Raw genomic sequence first — 23,817 nt, 5'->3', positions numbered from 1 at the left:
ATCAATATGGTCAAATTTGAGGAGAAATTAGAAAATAGAAACGAATAATTCCATAAAAACCTGACTGTTGATTTTACGAGAACAATGGTTACACTCTATTCTTTTTAAGGATGCAACGATTTTCTAGGAGCTTTTTTTTGAAGAAATGCGCTATCAATTTGTCTGACCTGGCTATAATTGTCCGTGGCCTCATAATAGTACTGAACGATTATAAGTATGTCTCGATAATTTTTCAGCTGTTAAGGTTTTTGTACTATCTTTAGATATTTCCTGAAAAAAAATTGCAACATGGAAGGAAGGGTACATTAAGAAGCGATATTGCGATTTTGCTTTATTGTATTAATTTTTTTATGACTTTTGCACACTATGCTGCAGACTCTTAATTGAAGAATCTTTACAATCAATTTTAGTTATTGTAATTTAATAAAATGAATTTGAAACTTGCTTGGATGATATAATAATGTAAGAAAACCAATAACCAATCGCATTGTTTAATAACATAAATATCATATCATTTTGTGTATTAACTGTAATAATATAACAATGTATGTTTAAAACAAATGCATTCTCCTGGCCCTCTCCGCTCGATCATTTAGAAAGCAGCTGATCTAAAGCAGTGGTCTCCAACCTGTGGTCCGTGGATTACTTGAGACAAACATACTGCAATACAAGGTATTTCCAGTTACTTTCGAATGAAAATATTGTTTTTCCCGCGTGCAAGAAGTTATCGCTCTGACCGATTGAAAATGAAGTGGCCGTAATTCGAAGAAAGACGGTACTTCAGTATTCATTGTAAAGGTAAACCAACGTAAAAGCAAAATATTGTTTTCATGTTATGCTCACGATGACGATTTAAATCAAATCGTCCGTATTATGAAACACGAGCTGGAAACTGTAAAGTAGGAAAGCAAATATCGTTTAGTACCATCGTTCTTGTCAATAAAATACTAGTTACGCTTAGCGAAAACGATAACTTTCCGACCTTTAACTTCTTTTGAGTATAGATAAAACCAACAACAACGATCATGGTAGGTCAGATTTGTTCGGATTGTCAGGATAGGACTAAGCCCATCCATCATCTATCGACTTCTCATTTAAGGAGTTTACTTATGTCCTCCTACCCACGGCAAGCCCTCTAAACTCCAACGTCCTACAGGTTTTTATGATCGCCTAGACGATCAAGTGTCGAAAGTCCGCTTCGAAACAGTATCAACAGTACCCAAAATTTTAACATACCACAAAGCCTTTCTGATATTACTGATTGTTAAGTCATTGATATCGATTGAAAATTGGCGAAAAAAAGTATTGAAATTGGGGTTTTTATTGATGCGCGGGTGGCAGTCCATTCTGCTCATGTTCATCTCTTTTTCATAAAGTTTTATACAGATGTGAACTGTATTTTTTCGAAACAAGTTTGTTGATTTGGTATACACTCACGGTTATCATGAAATTTCAGCAAGAACAGCAAAGTGGTGTGAAGATTTTTCTCAACCAAAACGTTAATCCCGCAGGCCGAATACGCACCTAAAATTTATCGGGGTGTCTGTAAGCGGTTACCAAATCAAATGTTTGTTCATCACGAGCAAGTGTCAGACATGTCGTTTTGGCAGAATAAATAGCTGCATTTTCAGTAATTTGTTTTACTGATATTCAGTACCATATTGATACTGATATTCAGTACTCAATAGCTATCAGTAAAAAATGTAACTGCAACAAACTTATAAAATTTGCAGTGTATGATTCGAACACAACCCTCCCCCCCCCCCCCGCGATGGATTTGGTGAAGGGGCCCCGTCTACCATAACGCCTAGGGCCTCGGAGAGGCTTGACCCGCCACTGACCCCAAGGACTGTGTAGAAACGAGGTCCCGTAATGTAGAATAGTTTGCTGTTTGACATCTGAAAGCCCTTGTTGATTGAAATATTGAATGTGATTATAATAATGAAGCGGTCCGATCATCACGAGAAGATTGTTAATTTGTTCACGAATTTTAGAAGAAGTATATGTATACCTCTAGTTATACGAATTATTTGAGGATTTGATGAATTTATAAGGGATTTCCTGTGGCATCCAAGATGAATAACCAAATAAACCAATTTTGGCTGATATTTGACCTCGTTCCTACACAGACCTTGGTTCGATGGATCAGATTTACATCACTTGGTATGGAATACGAAAAGAAAAATGGGTCAAAAGAACAGTTCCAGCTAATGTGAACGGGAGTATTTTTTCAGGGTGAAATAATCAAGACTTGAAACCTGAGAAAAGTTTGGTGTGTTGACATAATATTCAGCCAGCAAATGTCAAATAAAATATATAAAAAAACAACTGAAAATGGCAATGACTTCAAAAGATTCAGTGTTCCAAATTTTTAGTTTGGGAGCATCTTTTCGATTAGTTCAAACATTTATTTTACATTAATACATAATAAACCCTGTACAAACCATTCAACCAAACTTGGTTCAGTAAAGTTCAGTTAAAACTGAAGCCAATCGTTAGTTGAAGCAACTTTGGCTCTCAAGTTGCGATTATGCGGCTTTTTGCAGCTTTTTTTAGTTTTGTATAATTTTTATTTTTTGAAAATTGCATAACATCCAAACAGACTTTCAAATAAAAGATGCTACACTAAGCAGTTTTAGCACACTGTTAGTAGCTGCCATCATAAAAGTGCTGGAATAGTAATGAATGCATGTAATTTATGTACACCATAGCAGGAATTTTATCACATCATTAAAAAAATAACACACCACTCTCATCAGCAAATAATTCTAATAAAAACCGGATGCATTTGTCAAAAGCGACCAGCTAATCTACGCTCCATTGGTAATTGCATAAACGTACGGATCCTGTTTCAATCCGCTGCGGAAATGCACAGCTATCGTGCGTTTCCTGATTGGTATGTTCGTAAGCACATCTCGGTATGGCCTCGGTATGGTGACCGATTATATAAAAACAGTGCCACCCATATCGGAAAAAGGTAGCATTATCATCAATTATGAACAATTGGATTCAATCCCGCGCGCGATTGCCACCGGGTGATGATAAATGGGGCCCTACGATCATTATAATTTACCGTGCAACACCTGTACTTCCCGTCGCTGCACTGCAAACTGCACTACCACTGCAGCAATAGCAATTGAAGCGATAATAAAGCGGCGTGTGTAACGGTTGTCCTCTGCTGAAAATTACACACACCCCGTTGAGATTTAAATCCCGTCGCAACAATTTCACTCGGTTGGTGTGGGCGCGGGACGACCTGCCGGCGTCGCCGAGGTGGAGAAGAAAATTAATTAAAAACACATGCGTTTGTGCCGAAGGGGAAAAGAAAATCTCTTCCGGGAAATCATCTCACTACGCAGGAGCCACAGCGTTTTGCATGGGAAATTATCACGCGACCATCTGAGCTCGCTCGCTGTGTGGGTTTTTTGGTCGCTGTTGGACTCACGCAGAATGCTGTGCTGTGGTCTTTCGGGGCTTTGCGGTTATTAGATGCGAATGACAGCAACAGCAAAAACCGAAACCCCTTATCGGGAAAAGTGCCTCACCAGCAATGGCAGAAAGGGGTAAAAAAATGGCAGAGAGCCCACGTGCCGGTAAATTGTATCGTGCGTTACGGCTGCATACAATCTAATGGCACAATCAATCAATTTTCCGGCTTCAATTCCCATTGTCAGCATCGATTCGAGTGCATCCGTTTGTTAGCTGGAACTGGTACGAGGACACATAAAGGCGCACACATACACTCACACAAACAGCGCACAGCTGCAGGACACACGGTGACAATGTGACATTTTCCGATCGACATCGAAACAGTTAGCGATCAGCAGCAGCAGCGGCGTTTGGTTGCGCTGGCCACCACGTTTACTCCCAACCTGCGTCCAACTGTCGTTTAATTTTTTGTTTGTGCGTTTCGTTTGCCGCTCCCTCTATTGTTGCGTAAATGGGGATTTTATCCGAACGGCTCATTTGTTTCACTTTTGCAGCGTCATCAACATCACCATCATCACCATCATCGACAACAACAGCTGCTGGAGCGACAGTGGCACCAGCAATCGCAACATATCGAATACCACAGCTACCAGCCGCTGCTTCATCATCAGCACCGTCAGCACGCACACCATCAGGGGGGTCGGCATGAACAGGACCCTCAGCAGAATCGACAACAGCAGCAGCAGTACGACCAACGATTGTCCCGGAACCAGTGGCATTCGTCGTTCGTCGAGTCGGTCGAGCCGGGCCTGTCCGCCACGCAGCACAGATTGAATCAAATCTCACCGCCAAAGCCGGTAGGCGAGCGATGGCAATGGCAATCACGGCTTTGCTGTCGTTTGTTGCTGTTTCCATGTGTGGCCTTTTGCTTTATTTTTGTGTGGCTGCGTGTTTTTAAAACTTTTTCTTTTTTTTTTTAATTTGCAATTTGTTTGTTTGTCTGTCGTTTCGCTTTGTTTTGACTCGTTTGTCTGTTGGTTTTTTTCTGCTTGCACTTCTCTTGTGTTGTTGGGAACTTTTGTGTTATGTTATTTGGCTATTTTTTGTTTTGTTTTGCTCACCCATTACTCTTCTCGGTGCGTACGCTGATAAGCTGGAATAGATGTTTTTGCTATTGTCCTTAACTTGTTGTGTTTCTGTAGCTTTTTGGTGTGTTGTTTTTCGGTGAACTGTGTTAGTTTTGCATTGTTTGACGGTTGATTTGCACTCGAGTTGAAGCGTTCCTCTATCGTTTTGGTGTTGTTTTTTTATTCTATCGTATTTTTGTTGTTTTTTAATGTCTGTTGTCTTTACAAATAAGGAGCGTATTTGTTTTTTTCCTATCGATTCTCAGAGTTATTTCATATTGTTGTTCTTTGTTGTATTTTGAACATTTTTTTTCACCACTTATCATTGTTTACAAATTGCCTGCAAACCTTATCCTTCTTTACAAATCAGTTGTTACATTCAACATAGCTGCAATTGAAAAATACAGCTCAATTGATTACATTCCTTGCTACAAAGCCTATTGTCATGCAGCAACTACTTTATTTATAGCTGCCAGACAGACTGCATTTTCCATGCTTGTTTTGCACTCTTTTCAAATACGCCTGAATGTATGGAATGTGTGATTCAAATCAGTCTTTAAAAGGCTTTTAAAAAAGAATATTTGAAATATTAGAAAACACGTTCGTCAATGTTGAATCGTTTGAGTAGAATGCTGGATATTGAGTTTTAAAACAGAAAGTCGTAAGTATTTGGAAATGTAAGCAAAAGCTAAAAAATATTTTGTTCATAAACGTAACTTATTTAAAAAAATATTACACCAATAAGTTCTTCTTCAAACTGCTCCACTGCCTGTAACGATTATTTATGCATAAGCAATCGTTTTACACTGAAACGCGGCGATCGTTCGCTCACGGGCAAACGCGTTGTCCGTTTGGTGGGCAAAACGCTTTCAGTTTGGGCCGGTAATTGATAATTCATTAAATGCTACCTGTAAACAACCAAATTTATACCATTCGCTTCAACCATTATCGACCGGTTGCTCGGTGAACTTTTTTACCCATCATTTTGCTCTTCCCCGAAAGTGTTTCGTTCTAATTTGCCAGCAAAAAAACGTTTCATTACATGGGCAAAGAACCGGGATGGCTGGTGAACGGAGAAACAGGGTAGTTTCGAAAAATTTGATTTAGTTCCAATCATAAAGCTTAGTCTCCTTTTCCACCCTTGGCTGCCGCTTTGCTAGTCGTATTTACTTTTTTTACCCTTTTTTTTGCTGGACAGTGTTGACGGTTTGAGCATTTTCCCCAAACACTGCTGTCCCGCTATCAGTGCAAATGCGGCTTGTACCCTTGCGCTGGCGGTGTTTGGATGCTGATGCTGGAGTCGAAAGTTTGACTCATGATAAATTCAAACGGTACATCCTCAAATCCTTCCCTCCATTCCGGCAGTTGTACCGTCGCTTGCGTACACAGTGTGGAGGCTAATTAAAAATTCTTCCGAAACGACTTTCAGGGAGGGGAAAGGCAGGGGGCGTTGTAGAATGAAATGGTTTGGCAAAAAAAAACGATACACAGGATGAACGAAGCAAAACTCTTCCCTCGAGCTCTTTCAGCGATTATTTAGAAAATGTTTGCAAAATGGTACAGTGCGGAAAGCACTGCGGAAAGAGGAGGAAGAGGTGTCATGTCGTTCACTGGAACTTGTGCACTTTATCTACTCTCGGTTGTAGTATTTGGTGTAGTAAACCCTTACACAGACACACACGCAAACAAACGCGCTGTCATCCCAGCCAAAAGTCGATCGGGGGAAGCAACGACAAAAAATAAAAGGGTAGTTGGCCAACAGAGTGAAATGAAATGGGAAGGCAAAAAATGTGCTGCATTTTCTCACCCAAAGCAAGCCGAAAGGTGGAGGAAAAACTGCTTACACTTTATAACCGAAAGTACACGAAAGCTGGGTCAGCTGCTGCTGTCGATGATTGGGTGGTTGGTTCGATAAGGGCAAAACTGCAAACTGGGTAAAGTGAGTGCAACCCGAGCGCGCTGGCTGATTAGCTGTTGGTGGGCGCTCGAAAGTTAGCGCTGTAATGAATAAACTCTTTGGAGTGTTTATGTTTTGCTTCACAATGTAGCTGCGTAAATAATGAGCTACAAGTTTGGAAATTATTTTTTGAGATTTTGTTTTTTTTTTTGTGTGTGTACATTACACTATACGCATTCCTTAACTGCTTCCTATGGTCGGTTGGTCTCTATATTGTGCTTGGAAACGAAATTGTCTGAAACACTGTGTTTAGCGTTTGCCTAATTTGTCTTACTGCTTTCATTGTTGTATGTTTGAAAATTATAGCTTATTTGTAAATTGTACCTTTTACTATTAAATAAATGCCTGAAGTTTAAGCAATACGGCAAAGCCGTCCCTCCTGAATAAAAAAAATGCCTGAAGGTATGAAATCCTTATACTTACCCCTTTGGTAGCCTGCTTACGATAGAGCACGTCATACTGACCTACGGCCGTATCGGGGAGCTCGTTCGTTCCCGGGAACGTTTGCCGCGACGCTCATTTGCACTCATTTCATAGCCCTCTATGATCAAAAATTAGAAAACCGTCTAGGTTTTGTTCTGCCCAATCTAGTGGTACAACCCTGTCCACTCATGAGCGACGAACGTTCTTCGACGAACGAGCTCCCCGATACGGTCGCTAGTTTACGGTCCGCTAGATACGCTTTAAAAAAAAGGCACCATCCAAGCAAGAATGATATAAAACATCTTGCAGCCCATTTTCAAAATATTTGAAAACATTCAGCCGTATCGGGGAGCTCGTTTGTCGAAGAACGTTCGTCGCTCATGAGTGGACAGGGTTGTACCACTAGATTGGGCAGAACAAAGCCTCTAATTTTTTATCATAGAGGGCTATGAAATGAGTGAAACTGAGCGTCGCGGCGAACGTTCCCAGGAACGAACGGGCTCCCCGATACGGCAGATTATCTTTCGAAGGGCTTGCTACAGCTATAGCTGAAGGATGCAATAGAATAATTAAAGTTAATTTTTGACTAATTTAAATAAAAAAGGTTGGATTAAAAACCATATTGATACAGCTATACTCAAGTAAAACTACCAGCAAAGAGAGAGGGCAATAAAATAAGCCGAGGTCATATTCACATTGGACTTTTTTTCCACCAAAAGTTCCTTTCAGCATGCAATTCGTCATACAATTTTTCTCTAGAATGCATCTAACACGCAGAAATGTTATTGTCAGTTTATAAACTTAGCTGCTTTCGACTGAGAAATATTGTTTTTTCTACTTCTGTAAAGCGTGCGTTTGGTTACAGCTCTTTCATTACACTTTTTAACGATAAGTTCAGTCATTACGGTATCTTCTGAAATAGAAGAAAACAAAAAACTCACAACTGTATCCAGCAGGCAGTTAACGAGAAAGTAAACCGAATTGCAGGATCATCCCGTTTAAAACTGGCGCCGGTGACTGTGTGGCGATGAGTTTGTTCACCAACAGACTTCAACAGTCACCAAAAATTCTGTAAAGATACACACACACACACATTGATGGCGTGGAAAATGTGTTGAGAGCAGCTCGTTTAGCAAACGCTATCCGAGCCCCGATCCGATGGAGGGGAAAAAGTTGGTCCCTTCAATTGCGTTCCAAGCGAATCGCTACAACGGAGCGTAAAGTTTTGCAACTTTCTGCACTTTTCGCCCAGGCAGCCATTTGTAAGTGTGTGTGTATGACGATTATTTATGTTTGTACCACCGATCGTTGGAAGCTGCGCAAAGTTTTCTACCCAAGAAAAACGCTTTCTTGTGCACTTTCCATGTTGACTTTGTGTCGGAGGGTTTTATCACGGGGAAAACGGGACGCGTTTTTGCATTCGCGTATCGCACAATTTGCAGCTCGCGCTTGTGTGTGTGTGTGTGTGTGTGTGTTGTCTCTCGCCTTGCGCTGGTTACAGCGAGAAATAATCGTGTAGCGAAATTCGAACCACCCAACTCTGACGCCAATCTTCGGGGCTGGCAAAACAAAAGCCGGAGACATGTCGTAAAACGAGCAAACGATTGTTACGAGTGTCCTGGCTGTCGAAATCATGGTGCTGATGGTTGGCGATGATGACGGGCGGGGTGGTAAGATTGTTTTTGTTTATCACGTCTTTCCCACTTGCTGACTCGATCGCAGCTGCACACGGCGGCTCGTGGTGGAAAAGTTTTCTACGCCCGCACGGATGAAACTGTTTATCGCTTGGTCGCGAGTGATTTACCGTCCGGAAATGAGAGAAATATTGAATAGCACCGTGCTGTGGCAGGACAGGCGACAGAGGTGGATTTTTATTTTTTGTGAGATTAAACGGTTTTAAGTGTTGTTTGATGATTCGATGGATTTCTGAACAATGCATAATATGATTTGGTGGGCATCGCTCGTTAGTATCTCTTTTCGGCATTCATGCGTTTTCCAGACGAATCAGCATTGGTTTGCATTTCGTTCTAACTGGGGCAAATGTATTATTACAATATCTTATCTTGCTCGTAGTTTAACTAAGTTACATATATGATTGTTGGTTATTTTTATATGATATCAATATGAAATCAGTTTACGTGATTTTTATTCGTGACAATACCACTGACAGCAGAACAACAATATCCCAATTAATAGAACAATATGGACAGTTTTAGCTAATTTTATAACCTTGGCCATCATAGGAAAACTTATGTTTTTTTTGTCTATAAATGCTCTTTAAGTTTTAAATTCTTACAGGTGAGAAAACATTGAAAAATTGAAAAAAATTTGCTATTCTTATTCAACCAATTTTTGTAAAAGTATTACAGGGTTTCCCACGATTTATTGGTTGGTTCCCATCAATTTTTGGTGGGTTCTCATATTTTTTGGTGCGTTCCCACGAGTTTTTGGCCGTTTCCCAGAATTTTTTGGTCCAATTGTAATGATATCCAATCGGAAAATACCAATAAATTATGGGAACGAACCAGAAATCTATGGAATAGGATCAAAAAATCGTGAGAACGCACCAAAAAAGCATTGGAACTGACCAATAAATCGTGGGAAACCTTGTATAGTAGTCAAGAAGCTTTTTTATACCACCATTAGGACAATAACTCATTATTTCTCTCGTATAAGTAAATACTTTTAATGAATTAATTCTAAAAATAATCTGCAATTTTTCTTACAATGTCTTGATAGTGTGAGGAATTTTTCAAAAACCAGATTTTTTATACCGATATTGCTTTTTTTTGCTTTTTTTGCTTGATGATTGAACTGTCAGCCATCCATAGAAACATTCAATAAAAAAAACTAACATGCCAACTAGAAAGCGTTCAAAAAATCGAGATATTTTGTAATTAAATTTCTACAAAGTTAAATCAATCAACAAAAGTTTAGTGATGAACAACGCCAATATCATGTTCTTTGTTGATGTTGTATTAACTGAGGGAATCCTGATAAAAATTCAAACAAAACGTAGAAAAATTTCTCGTAAGGTTATGTGATACCAATGCGGTTGTGTCGATAACGCACTGTACGCCTTTGTTTGAGCGTTTTCCCTGTAATTGAATACATGAAATCAAGTTACCTCCTGTCCAAGGCTAGCATAAAACTCAAAAGCAGCATGATTGTAAAAACTTTGATATCGATTGATGAATGGTAACGTTCGATTAAGTCGTTTCCAAGGCTTTTTGCTCGATGTTTCTCTCGGCAAACATTAATGGATTATGAAAATTTATTTTTTTATTTAACAAATATGCACGAATCCATTAAACCGTACGAATCCTGCAGCAATTATGCCAAAAAGAGCCAACTTCATTTACCCAACTGAAGCTTACAACTTTAAAACGCAGTTTCAAAAGTCTCTTATTCCGAACGCGCACACACAAACTTACACCTGTTCATTTCCGCAACTGCACACAGTAAAACGCATCAACTAAAACCGGGAAACGGGAGAGAATATATATCAAGGTGGAACCGTGCCCCTCCCCGTCCATGAGCAAACACCATTTTCCCGCACCGTAGCACAATATTGGAATTTTACACGTTCGGGTAGACGGGAAATTCGGTGGCTTCATTCGGTGCTTATTGACTTTGGTAACCGAACGCCAAACGCCATAGTGACCAAGTCGGTGTGTGCGAGTGCGTGTGTTTTTGACTGGCACCTAGCGTTTCGTATCGACGAAACGGGGTGTGCATGTTGCACATAATTGGCGGTTTTTGTGCCGTTGCGTATTAATGCGTTTCGCGTGCGGCGTGAGTTATGGCTTTGATTAGCAGTCCTGGGAAGGAGTGGGCGTGTTGATATGGTAGAACAGGTTTTTCACATGCAATCTCTGCTTTGCTCCCTTTTTGGCGAGTCCTAGTTGGCGCCATCGAGGGTAAAATGAGCAAACCAAACTATAGTCGTTGAGTAGCTAAAATGTGCATTATGTAATGTGAATTGCATACCGATAGGAGTATTACTGTGTTTATTGAATGTTCAATGCAAAGCGCCTAAATGTATGTAAATTAATTGAAATTTCAATTATATTCTTTGAAAAGACCTCGTTAACCAGCTTGAAAACAGTATGAAACACAGTATATCAGCGTGAATGTACAGTAAAGCGCTTTAGCTCTCCCTGACGCACACAATCACATGCCAAGCCGCTGCCACACAACTGCAGTGCAGCCCTCAAAAACCGCATGTCGGTGCAGATTTGCTTTCGTACCCACGGGGCAGCACGGGTGTGCGTGTACGGTAAACAGTATTTGCGGCTTACATCCGAATAAACAACACCCAGCCCCTGAGCTCACCCTAACAGTGGCCGAGAGTAGCCGCATCGAAAACCACATGTCCACACACAATCACATGCATAAACAAACACACGAATGCCGGCCAAACGAAACCCAAAGTATGGTGCAACTTCTGATGCCGCGCACAGACTCCCAATTTCCGATTTCCCCGTTCGATTGAACTTTCCCTGTTGAGTTGGGTTCAGTTGGCTTCGTTTTTCCCACCTTTTCCCACCATCTGGAACGGAGCGGGTAGGTCTGCTCGGGGGTTTGCGCGCGGAATAACACAAAAGTGGACACTCTTTCTCTCGCCTTTTCACTCTCTAATCGATGTGCCGGTTCGGTGCACTTTATTTGACTTTCCGGTCTATTGGGCACTGTAAAAGTTCCGGGGCAGGAGCACGGGATCACGGTTGACTTTTGGGGCTTCCGCTATTTGTTGTCCGGGTTCAATCGAGGTCGACCTGAGACGTCGAGGTGTCGCTGTGGTATAATTAATTCCATTTTTTGCACGGTTGGCTTCTAAACTTTTAGGCCCATCGAAATGGTTGGGATTGATGAGTTAATTTGTGCGAATTGGAACGCAATTGGAAATGGTTTCTCGTGGGAAGTGGTGCGTGATGGGATGATTGGAAATTTTGACGCAGCTAGAAACGGTCATAGACCTATTTTGTTGGTATAAGTAAGTTAGTTGGTTTAGTTGATTTACGATGAGTAAGGGTTGAGCATTCACAAATGGATTTTTTCCCGAATGAACCAATTTGCATGATTTAGATATGTTTTGTCATTATACTATGCTGATGAAATTGTAATGCTTAAGCTTCTATTGACAAAATCGCACTGAAGGTAAGTAAAAACATTTCATTACATACATTTTTCATGCAACATTCGAAAAAAAGACGTTTCGTACTTCGATTTGCATAACATTAGGCGAGGTTTTAAACTTAAAAAAGTATCATTCATTGCTTGCCTTAAGCGATTGCATATTAAAGACAGCCCAAAAGCTAACAACAACGAGAGTATAATATTTTCAATCGCTTTAATACGTCTCTCTTTCTAACCCCTCCCTCCAGCTGCACGTCCCGCAAGGTTGCGTGGTGAAGAACATCCGCATCAAGCAGAAGCTGGCCCGATTGCGCCATCAGCAGCGAATGCTGGCGCAGCATCTTCAGCATCTGGAGGAGTCGCCCAACGCGAGTCCGGCACTGATACGCCAACAGCATCAGCGTTACAGTAAGTAACACTAGACACTCGTGCCACCGTTCTCAAGCACATTGTGCCATTGGTCTTGACAGTTTAAGAAGCCGCGCGAAATATGAAACGCACATGTCGATAGAAACAGCTCCTTAAACACGTTTGCCTTCGTAGCAAGGTTAACGCGGCTCTAATCTTTCCTCTTTTCCCTCTTTTTCCAGATAATCTGCTTCGCTACTACTCCTCGTGGGATAAGGTCTCGGCGGCGGTGGCGGCTACTTCTAGGCCACCGTTTTTTGCTCAGGACGGTGCTTCACCGTCGTCCTTGAGGGCCATCCACTTGCCCCAGCGGCCACTGCAGCCACAGCCTACCGAGCCGATGAGTGCATCCCATTATCAGCAACATCATCAGCAGCAGCATCATCAGCATCACATGCAGCAACAGCCACGTCGCTGGCTGAAAAAGCGCAGTCGACCACACGCACAAGAAAAGAGTAGCGATGAAGGTAAAATCGAGGAATAAGGGAGTCTATTGCGAAGAGTAATTGTTTCGTGCAAAGAAAGAAACACTATTTCTAACCGTCTTACCTCAACCAGTCAGTACGATTCCAAACTAGCTGATGGTCTTCTTTTCTAAATTAATTTAATTGTCGATAAATATCCTTTATGTTATATCAACAGCTTTTCTCTAAACGTAAGCCTATAAGAATAATAAACGCTTTCTAATCACGAATGACTACGATTTCCTCGCAAGCAACAAGTTGCATTACCCGAATATTCCCCTAAATGTATGCAATATGAAACACACCAAATAGGCTTTTAGCTTCATTCATATTCTCCATGACCCATATCCTACTCGTGACAGAAAGATAAATAAAACAACACTATTGTGGTGCATTAAACGGCACTGTAAACCCTTCTTAACAGCGCATCGATTAGATTGGAAAGTAATAAAAATAAAATAAAAATTAATGAAACTTACCGTTCCGTTTTCGTACACCTGTGATCCTGAGAGTCATGCCTGTTTCGGATATCATCAAGCTCATTCACCCACGACTTGGCTGGCATGTGTGTTTTTCGTGTGTTCCATTTTGTCTGAAATTCATTTCACCATTGGTTTCGTTTTATTGATATTTGAATGGCCGAACCATCGTCCATCGTGTACCATCGGTGCACGGTGAACGCGCTATACAGACATGGTTCAGCTCGTCCGGGTTCGGGATGTTCTTTCCTGCCTGCCCCAAACCTCTCCGTACCCGGACAAGTGTTGAATTATTGAAAGGAATAGCTGTTGAAAGTAGGGGAGGGGATTGCAGCACTATCATTACATTTAAACCACGAAACTAAAGCCTTTGTTTGCCCTACGATCGCTAAGCTGCTGCTGCACACTATTTTGGTTCAATCAGTTACTTCCCCCTGTCCAGCATGAGAGCTACTTTCTAACGGACAGCTGGACGAAGCATGCCCATCCGTGTTTCCAGTGTGGAGAATTATGCTTAAAACAGACGAAACACAAGCTGTTGACGTAGCAATTCCAGTTGGATAGCATACTTTAAGGCGCTGATTTAAAAAAGCAGCGCTATTTACACAGTATGCAATCGAGAGAACAAACCATTTTGTTTCTGCCATTAGCTAAGAGACTGATATCTTTCTTTTCTTCTCTTTATCAATTTGGGCATGTTATTGTTTTGTGTAGAAAATTTCTCTTTTCTGCAATTCATCTTATCATCAAATATTTTCCTCTGCTCATCTCAATTGAGACATATTGTTTTGCATGTTTGTTTTTAAATAATGTTCAAATTCAGCGTAAGATGCTATTTACATACACGCCACCGGCCAAAGAACAAACCGAAACTGCTACCACCACTGTCTAGACTGTCATGTATATTGATGTGGGGTTTTTTGATTAAACCTTTCATCCATCGAATGATAATCGCTCGCCAAAACTCGCACCGCAATGTGTGTTTTGCTTTAATATACTGAATGGCTTACGGCTAAATATCCTTACCAAACTAAACCTTAGAATCTGTATATGTACGACTTGATATTTGCTTGTTATGTATAATCTCCCTCTGCAACTCACCTCGCGAGCAGGGGTGTGAGTGAGTGTGCAAGCAAGAATGCTGCCGGGTGTGATGAAAGCGTGCACTCAGAAGTAATGGTTCTTCCTTTTTCAACGTAATTTCACACACATTCGGTCTCGTATTACTTGCTCCCTTTTATTTGCATCCCCTTTTCACGGCTCAGTTGTATAGCATAAACTCTTGCATTATTGTATTTCACTTATTCAAGCACCGCGCTGGCCTTGGTGGCGACGTAAAAAGCTTTCGTTTTGCCTACCTTGTGTTTTGCATGTTTGCTGCCCACAAAAACTTGCTCATCGCCAAACGGTGCCTACGAAAAACCTGCTTGCTCTAGTCTTCTTGTAAAATATGCACACCTCTCCAATCTGTACAATGCGGCGAGCGCACCGCTATACCGTGCGCCTGGTCCTGGTGATGGCCACGATCTGTTTTAGAAGTAGAACCGATTGTACAGTATCGGTAGCTGGAAGTGCGACTGTGCCGTTGGTTGCTGCTGCTGGTCGGGGTTCACGTTCACGACGATCTTGAAGACGCACTTGCTCTTCCATTCCGCGTCGTCGTGCGCTTCGTACGTGATTAGATGACTGCCAGCACCAAAGTCCGTTCCGGGGCTCTGTTTTTGTTTGATGGAATGGAAATAGATTTTGGATGAAAAGTTAAATGTTGGAACTATGAACCCTTTTTAAGACGTTAGGCGCCTAAATGTAGGCGCAATTTAAAATGCGCTGCTGGTTATAGTTTATTTCCAATAGAATTCGGAATTAAAATGATATGGTCATTGTTTTAGAGTGAAAACAATTAAGGTTATCTGTAAGTGATGTAAAGTGTTAAAATACGACATTTCAGTAGAAATTTCAATTCTTTTTTTTTAATTATGAGTGAAGATTAGTATTGTAAGTGTTTGTAGGATTCTCTGTGTTAAAATGTTTTGTAATAATTTAGCTACCAAAATAGTTTCTATTGTTAAAAATGTACAGAATAATGATCTGTAACAATTTAAAATAATTTAATTTCAAATTGCAAATTTACAACACTGCATACTTTTAGGCGCTAAGGGAATGTTTTTTTTTTATTAAAAACTCTAAGGAGATGGTTTTAAAATAATTTATTTCATCGATGATTTGCATGTATTTCATTGCATGTTTTACTAAATTCAACGAATGATTGTTATTAGGATAGTGATCAAGCAATTACACTTACAGGTAAGCCTGCTTGCTTTATTTTCATTGCGTAATGCATATCTTTAGGCGTTTCAATTGCCGAACGGAGTAATTCAAAACATTTACTTGCCTCTTAAAGAAAAGAATTAAGCGAGAAGAATTACTTACATTTGATTTTGTGATCGTAACCACACCGACATTGTCCGAAAAGACCGGCTCCTCCCAGGTCGCTTTTACGCTCTGATGCCGTCCCTCGATCGTGTACACCTGCGTGTCCGGGCAGAAGTCAACACGGGGTGGCGAGCCAGCTGCACGTAAAAGGGAAAGAAAACACAACACCAAACATCACACATTTAGCTTACCACCACGATCATAGATAGACACACAAACACACACACACACACACACACACACACACACACACACACACACACACACACACACACACACACACACACACACACACACAGTGCCGTCAGCGCGGGGAATACATACGCAGTACGTTGATGAGGAAGTTACATTCGGTGTGCAGCTTCGAGACGGGATGTCGAGCAGTGTAGCTGACGTTAAGGCTTCCGAGCGCTAGCGGGAAGCTGTCCTTCTTCACCCAGTCCGGTTCAACCTGCACGTCCCGCTCCCAGCTGACGTCCGTTTCTGGTCGCCGCAGCCGTACCGTTGTGGTTTCGGTTTCGTTCGGGTGCAGCTCCACATTAACGCTAGTGGGACAGATCAGCTTCGGTTGTGGGTACCCTATTGGGAGTAGGAAGTGGTCAGGCAAGCAAACAATTCAATAAATGGAATTGGAAAAAGTAGACCGAGCTCTCGAATTGAATAATTAATTTTGAAAATTTTTATTGCTATTGACTATCAATCATACTAAGCTCAATCCGAACTTTACCAAACCTAGCTGTAGAGGCTCTTTAACCAACCAGATGGAATTTTGTTTCACTAGTCGAGCACACTTGACCGTTTATATGTTTGTATTAAATATCAATCAACCCTTGTACAAACAAGCATAAATAAATAGGTGTACTGTCAAACATCACACTTTTCAATTGATCGTGAAATTAATTCCCCAAAGGTCACACTAAATAATTTACCCTAATTGAAAAAATCGTTTCCACTAACAATCGATTTGATTGTTTGAAAATTGAAACAAATTGCAGCGACCGGCAGCTCTTAAATTGCGGCTCATAATGGACGCACAAATTGATATCACCATCGGCCAATTAAAGTGCTCTTTATAACCACGCGGTTTTGCTCCGGCTGCCAACACTCCGCATTTCCGAACCAACTCCCAACTTCTCGCTCCATCGTTCAATCAGCGTTCGTTTGAATGGAAAACCACCGTGCTGCGTAATTATCATGACATTATGATGCAAAAGCCAGCGGAAAACAGAAAAAAATAAATAACGATTCTGAATCATGTTGTTCCCCTCCCTTCCTGTGTTAAAAATGTTGCAGTGTTTGGTGTTGAAGTTGAAAGAGTGATTCAAAAAACAAAAACAAACAAAAAACAAGAAATGCGGACAAAACAAACAACCATACCCGGGGCGAGATGAAATGAAGCCTCTCATTCCCCCTTTTGCTGGTGGCGACCCGATTTTTGCATGTTGCAACCCGCAGCTGCAACCAATTATGCATATCTGCACACTGTGGTGCGCATATCTTCGAGCGAGCGCGCAATCTACTTACGTATGCAGGTGCCATTCTCGTCGCCAATCCATTCGCCGGCGGTGCCACAGATTTTCGAAAACTTGCCCTCCAGCCGGTACCCGGTGGGACACTTCAGGATGCACTGGCTGCCGGGCCGATTGGTAATCTTTAGGCTGCCCCCGTTCGGGCCGTCCGCAATTTCGTCGATCGGCCGGCTGCACTCGAGGTAACCGTGCCGGGGTGGAAACAGTGGCGGGCAGGCAATATCGGCTAGCCGGAGCGAGTCGTTCAGTACTGGGGAGAGAAAGAGAGAATGGAGGGATAGAGTGTTAAGACGTTTTGCTCTTAGGTGGATACAATTGTTACGTGGGCTATTGGATGTTCCGATATGCAGTACGTTTTTTCATTTGGTTTTTCTTCAAAGAGTTGAAACGAACATTAAACGTATTGCAACAGAAATGAAGAATTGAACGGTGGGTCACGTAACAAGGAAAGAATCGCCACCGTACTGTCGTTTGATGTGATTGCTGAGAAGAGATTTAATTATGGCCGTCGTACAGAGACGTGCTTTTATGCAGGATGCGCCATTGAACCTATTTTTCGTTGAATTTAGGCTTGAGTTAGTTTTGGTAGAAGATTTACACTAAAAATGGTGCTTTTGATTTACTGAATTAAAGGTATTATTTAACAAGTATTCGAAAAAATATGTTCTAATCTATTCAACAATCGGATTTGGTATATAAAAAGTAAGTAGTTAATAAAATTAGGTTGCTTGCGAGTAACTTCTTTTCACTAGATCAAGCTTTTAATAGAAAAATTTCATGAGATTAAAATAACATATGAACTGAGAGAAAATTTTATTTCATGCCTTGTAATGGTAGTATTTATCATTATCGATGTTTATTAATTTTCAATTTGCACGCATTTTAATATGCAAGTTTCAGATTAAAAACCTACAATATTTATAACATGCATACATCTAGGCGTTTTTGAGCCTAGACCAGCCAAGTGTTTTAAGTATAATTTTGAAGTTATATGTTCGGCACTATATTAAAACAAAAACAGTAAGCCTGTTTTATAACGCCTACAAGTATGCTACATAAATTGTTCAATGTTTAAAATTGCACAGTTCCAACATGTATGCGATATAAGAACTATTTTATCGGTGCAATATGGATAAGTACTCAATATTTCATGAATATTATAACACAATCAGGGTTTTGGTATTAGGTATTAAGATATTATAGATACTTTTCTTTTGTTTTTGTATAACCTGTAAGGATGCGGTGCTGTATTATGATGTCCATTACCCCTAAGGTTATGCAATACAGAGTTTTCCAAGTCAGTTTCGTATGTAAACATTGTTATTCACCGCATCCAAGATGTTTTTCAACAGCTGTCAAATGGTTTATTTGTTTCAAAATGAAATTTCAGTTTCAAAAAATGATTTTCATCACATAACAATGAACTGTCGAACTAAATCGAGCTTTAGTCGTGTTGAAAATCATGCTGTAGAAATTAAAAATTACAATGATGGCTAATAAGTGTCAGATCCATGTGGAACAGCATTTTGTATGCGGTAAATAACAATGTTTACATTTGAAACTGACTTGGAAGATCCTGGGGTAAGTAAAAATTTAAAAATGTTTTTTTAATGTTGTACTTTCGTATGTGTACAAAATTATTCACTAGATTCAAGATATTTTTCAACAGCTATTAAATGATTTATTTGCTTCAAAATGAAATTTCAGTTTCAACACATGATTTTCAACACATAAAAAATAACATTCAAACTCAATGCGGCTTGAGTCGTGTTGAAATTCATGCTGAGGAAATTAAACATTACGATGATGGAAATGAAATGTCAGATTGATGTGGATTGAAATGTTGCACGCGGTGAATAACAATGTTTCAATTCGAAAGTGACTTGGAAACCTCTGTAATAATAACTTAATAATTTGAACAAGTTTTGATTAAGTGTTTGCGGCGTACAACATACATTGTTGTTTTAAAAATCATTTGTTTTGTGCTACAATTATTTCCAGAACACTTAAAGCTGCTATTTTTGCGCAAACATTCGTCTACCATGACGCTTTCCACTAACATTCCATCGCCTTCGTGAAATTCCAGTCCGTCAATGTTGCACCCAAAAACTGTGCCTCAATTCCATGTAAATGAAATTCACCCATCATCAACCATTACCCAAGTTTCAGCAAACTACTCAACCCCAATCCGAAATCATCAAACCGACACCGACAATCGACTCCTTCAAACTTTGGACGATGTTTCAATGAAATATGACTCCATTAAAGTTCTGGTCCGAACCTCCATTCCCGTACACTTCCGGCACTGCGGCACGCACACAGAACACCTGTTCGATCGGCCACATTTCTCGTGCCCCACGATCCTTTCCGTCCAGTTGAAGCATGTGCGGGAGTAATTTATGCTGAAGTGAACTTAATTAAAATATTTCACCAACACCACTTTGACCACCGGACACCACCACCCTCCTCGAGCCCAGCCGCTCGAGGAAGACGAAGAAAAAAAAAGTTATCGGAACTTTGCTGCCATTCACCGTCCAAAATTAGATTCTGGCTCTAGTGGAGTCGCCCGGTATTTTTTTTTCTTTTTGCTCACTGTTGTGTAACTTTGCACCGGGACTAATTATACGCCATTTAGACGCTTTCACAGTTTCTTGGGAAGCATCCTTGACTACTCGGTTCATTCTATGCCGCACAAATGCTACGATCACGTGTCAGTTGATTGTCATTCTTGGAGGGCTCTTTTCACAAATCTCTCACCCTAAGCAGGTTGATGTTATTGCGGGTTTTCTTTGTTCTCCTACTTGAGCTTCCAACCTTTCGGTATGTTTTAAAGCCCTGCAACATGGTTTAACTGTGTCATTCCTCAATGTAGCAGCAACCAAAATCACCATTAATTCATTTTCCGTCAACAAAGCCCCACGGTAGACACTTATATTATCGCTAAATCGTAGCAAATCCGCGAAATCGCACCAACCACCGCCTGGCCGAAGCTTATCGTCTGCCGCAAAGCCCCGGAGTGTCGGACCTGCCATGCGGAACCTCCACCTCGACCCAGCACCGAGAAGATCATGGTGTGAAAATTTGCATTTTTAATCAAAATTCCATTCATTATCGTTCATTAATTTTACGCTTTACACTGTGCCCTCGCTCGGCATTCACTCGGGCACGGCCGGGTCAAGCGCACGAGGGGGAAGATATTTTTTACGGTATTTTCTTTGAGTTCGCTTTTTGCTAGACTTTTCGCCTCTATCGTCCTTTCTTTTGTGAGGCGCTGGAATGGACAAACTGGAAAAATAAACCAGCCTCCTTTCCTTTAATACATTCAATTCATCGAAACTCGCTGCGGCGTTTCCGTGTTGAATTTCGTGAACAATTCGAGAAATATTTTGTGCAAAACATTTATAAACTCTCACCACGATTCCGTTAAAGGAGCGTGTTTTTGTGGAAGATATGGGTGTTTGCAATCACACTTCTGTCCCAAAAATGTGACCGCAAATGAAGGCAATTTTTTTATTTGTTCCATTTTACAACGAACGCTGTAATTACTGTTTGCCCGTGGTAAGAAGTTTGTGCGGAATACGTTTTGCCTAATGAGCCGTACACAACCCAGTTGAGACCTTTGGCCGGCACGGACGCGAGACAAGACGCGGCCAAAATGCGATGCTGTGACCTGCCTGGTACACGTACACGAACGCATTGCGCATTGCGAAAGAAAGTGTTTGCTTCATTAAAAACACTATTCTCAAAACTTTTCCCTTTCGTTTTTTTCCGGCCATCTGTGCCGGCGCCGGTGAAAAGGTAAACTTAAAATAATTCAATTAATTTTAAAGCATCCCCATGGCCCCCTCGCGGACCGAAAGCATCGTTTCCACCTCATTGTGCTTTTTGGATTTTTCGCCGAGATAAGCATGGGTGGGTGTGTGTGTCCCCGTCACTCGACCTCGCTGTGCACATTAATGAGTCGGCTTTTGGACTCGACACGTGCCGTCTCTTTACATTTAATTTCCATCCCAAGCACGCCGAAGCTATCAATTTCGATTGCTCAAACAAAAAGTGTCCGCCATGGACTGGGAATGGGAAGAAAATGGAAAGTGATTTCCGATTTGTGTAAACGTTTCTACTGCAACACAGCAGCAATTTTGAAGCGCGACCGAAAAGAAGATAGAATTGTTACTGTGTTACGTTCATTGTGCACCGGAGTGGCTCTTATCAAATCGTCTGCTTTCCGGCTTTGCTCTGTGTTCGGCTCGCTCGAGGTTTGATTTCCGTTTCACATTTATCACCGCTTTTGCCGGCGCGAAGTGGACCGCTTTCGTGACATTAAATAAGTGGCTCCCGGGGACGCGTTAAGTGAAAATTGACATTCGGGCAGCGCCCGCCGGCTCGTGATGGTTAAAAATCATGATCTTCGTGTTTTAAAATGCTTGCCCTTTTTAGGGGAAGGTCGGAAGGAGGTGGGGGATGGGTTAATATTCTTCTATTCATTTCCATTGTCCCTTCCGTTGTCATTTGTCAAGGGCCGTTTGTTGGCTCGTCGGTTCGATTGCCTTTGCAAACGGAAGCTTTCGCTGGAGAAAGGGCGAAAGGGAAGTTTAATTAACAAATTTCATGACGCACAAAACGGAACTCACTACTGTTGAGAGTAAATAAAGGACATGTTTAATTAATATCCCTTCCACAAAGCAAAATCCACCATCATCATCATCTTTGGTAGAGCAGTGGTAGAGCAACGCTTGTTATCCATTCATCTCTCGTTCGTCTGCCCTTTCATCTCTTTTACAGAGGTCTCCTTGTCGTTGGGGTAATGGGGAGGTTCTAATCGTGTCGCATCGTAAATTTAAATGCCATCACTATTGTAAGCTAATTTGTCAACTCAACTGCCTTGTGGGCGAGCACAATGAACGGTTCTGATTCGAATGTGCATGTTTCAGCAAAACGATAGCTGTCTGTGTGTGTGTGTGTGTGTGGGTCCTTCTTGAAGATGAAGACCAAAGCCACCAGGGGGCATCTTCTCAGAAGAGCCACCTTTAATGATGTAATATTTTATCTCATTTCCAGCTCGGATGGAGAAGTGTTTCCTTCAGCGTTTTGTTGCCATCCTCCATGGGAGGCTGGGAAATAAATCAAGCCCTCCCTGGGAGCGAGGAGAGCTACGAGCGGTCGTAGGGGGAAGGCCATCGAGCTCCGGTTTCATCTCAAGCAGGGCTGAGTGGTTGTTATCTCATATCTTGATATTAAGCGGAGCGGGAACCAAACCCGAACCCATCTTAATACACTGCTCGGTTTCGTGCGTTGCTGTAGCGAACAATGATTAAGATGTTCCAGCGCCGGCAGCTTCTGCTTCAAGCCAATGCGGCACGCATCGGATGTGTTGCATTATGCGTGTGCGTTGGAGTCTTGCCGGTTTGTGCTTCCGGGTGATAAATTTTGGTTCCGGTTGCGTGCTAAAGTTTTCACACCCCCGCCGCTCGAAGGTTGCACAACGGGCATGCGGGGTTGGGAAAAATAGGGGAACGTTTTCCATTAACGTGCGTGTCGTAAATCAATGAGCGCTGGGCTATCAAGCGGTAATTAGATTATGATAAATGTTAATATAATTGTTCCGCTGCAAGTGAGTTTCCGATCGTTGCTTCGGAGTGGGGGGAGGGCACTTCTGCGGGAGTGCATTGACATACGCGGATGTGCCGGGTTGGTAGTGTGCTTCGATGCTAATGCTTGCCAAACACTGTTTGTGCGTCATGTGTGTCCGGTGGGCAACACGACAATCTGGTTTGCTTTCTCGGTGTTAGGCGTTTGCTGTTTGAAGGAAGGTTGGAGAGGGCACAAGGCTACGTAATGCCGTGACATGTTCACACTTACCGAGACAGGAACGCTTGTCGGCGTCCAGCTTGAAGCCGTACTTGCACGAGCAGTAGTAGCTTCCGTCACTGTTGATACAATGCTGCTGACATCCGCCATTAGCGACGCTACACTCGTTCGTATCTGGGGTGTTTTTGGGAAAGAGAGAGAGAGAGAGAGAGAGAGAGAGAGAGAGAGAGAGAGAGAGAGAGAGAGAGATACAGTGAGAGAAGAAGTTAGTTATGGCAAAACATTTCCTTCGAAACAAGGAGGCGAATCGGGTTACATGTTACCCTTTAGCAAAGGTTAACAAGTGCATGAGTTATCTGTGGCGCAGCAAGTGTAGATACTAGCATAGCATTTTAGTATTGACAACCAAATTTATTTTATTAATCTGTGAAGTAAATGACTGTAAAGATATATTGACCATTGAGTGTGACATTCTGTTGTCTTCAAAACACAGGTTCGTTGCTTGGTTATTTAATAATCAATTTCCACATTTTCTATGTGATTAATTTCAGAATTCTCTATGCAAACAAGCTTATTACAAGGATTGCATTATTTTATTTTCCCAATATTTGAATAGTGAGA

At 41.4% G+C, this 23,817-nt stretch overlaps 2 protein-coding genes across 9 annotated transcripts in view; one reads left to right on the top strand and one right to left on the bottom strand.

Moving 5' to 3' along the window:
• Positions 1-12,999, top strand: part of LOC121594681 (fibrillin-2) — a 105,731-nt gene extending 92,732 nt beyond the window's left edge. For 2 of the 3 annotated variants that reach the window (XM_041918240.1, XM_041918237.1), the window contains 3 exons: positions 3,984-4,286; positions 12,324-12,483; positions 12,666-12,999. In XM_041918240.1, the coding sequence (XP_041774174.1) occupies positions 3,984-4,286; positions 12,324-12,483; positions 12,666-12,967 (765 nt within the window). In that variant the 3' untranslated portion in view covers positions 12,968-12,999. The remainder of the gene's footprint in view (positions 1-3,983; positions 4,287-12,323; positions 12,484-12,665) is intronic. The other variant, XM_041918239.1, reaches the window with a different exon arrangement.
• Positions 13,000-13,513: 514 nt separating this feature from the next.
• LOC121594682 overlaps positions 13,514-23,817 on the bottom strand; it is a 111,470-nt gene continuing 101,166 nt past the window's right edge. For all 6 annotated transcript variants that reach the window (XM_041918241.1, XM_041918246.1, XM_041918243.1 and 3 more), the window contains exons 9-13: positions 23,248-23,370; positions 17,384-17,638; positions 16,184-16,438; positions 15,857-15,996; positions 13,514-15,141 (exon numbers count right to left, since the gene is read on the bottom strand). In XM_041918241.1, the coding sequence (XP_041774175.1) occupies positions 14,959-15,141; positions 15,857-15,996; positions 16,184-16,438; positions 17,384-17,638; positions 23,248-23,370 (956 nt within the window). In that variant the 3' untranslated portion in view covers positions 13,514-14,958. The remainder of the gene's footprint in view (positions 15,142-15,856; positions 15,997-16,183; positions 16,439-17,383; positions 17,639-23,247; positions 23,371-23,817) is intronic.

The sequence above is a fragment of the Anopheles merus genome, chromosome 2L (assembly GCF_017562075.2).
Source record: "Anopheles merus strain MAF chromosome 2L, AmerM5.1, whole genome shotgun sequence".
Classification (NCBI taxonomy): Eukaryota; Metazoa; Arthropoda; class Insecta; order Diptera; family Culicidae; genus Anopheles; species Anopheles merus.
The sequence above is the reverse complement of the archived record's forward strand: the minus strand, read 5'-3'. Positions and strand labels throughout refer to the sequence as shown.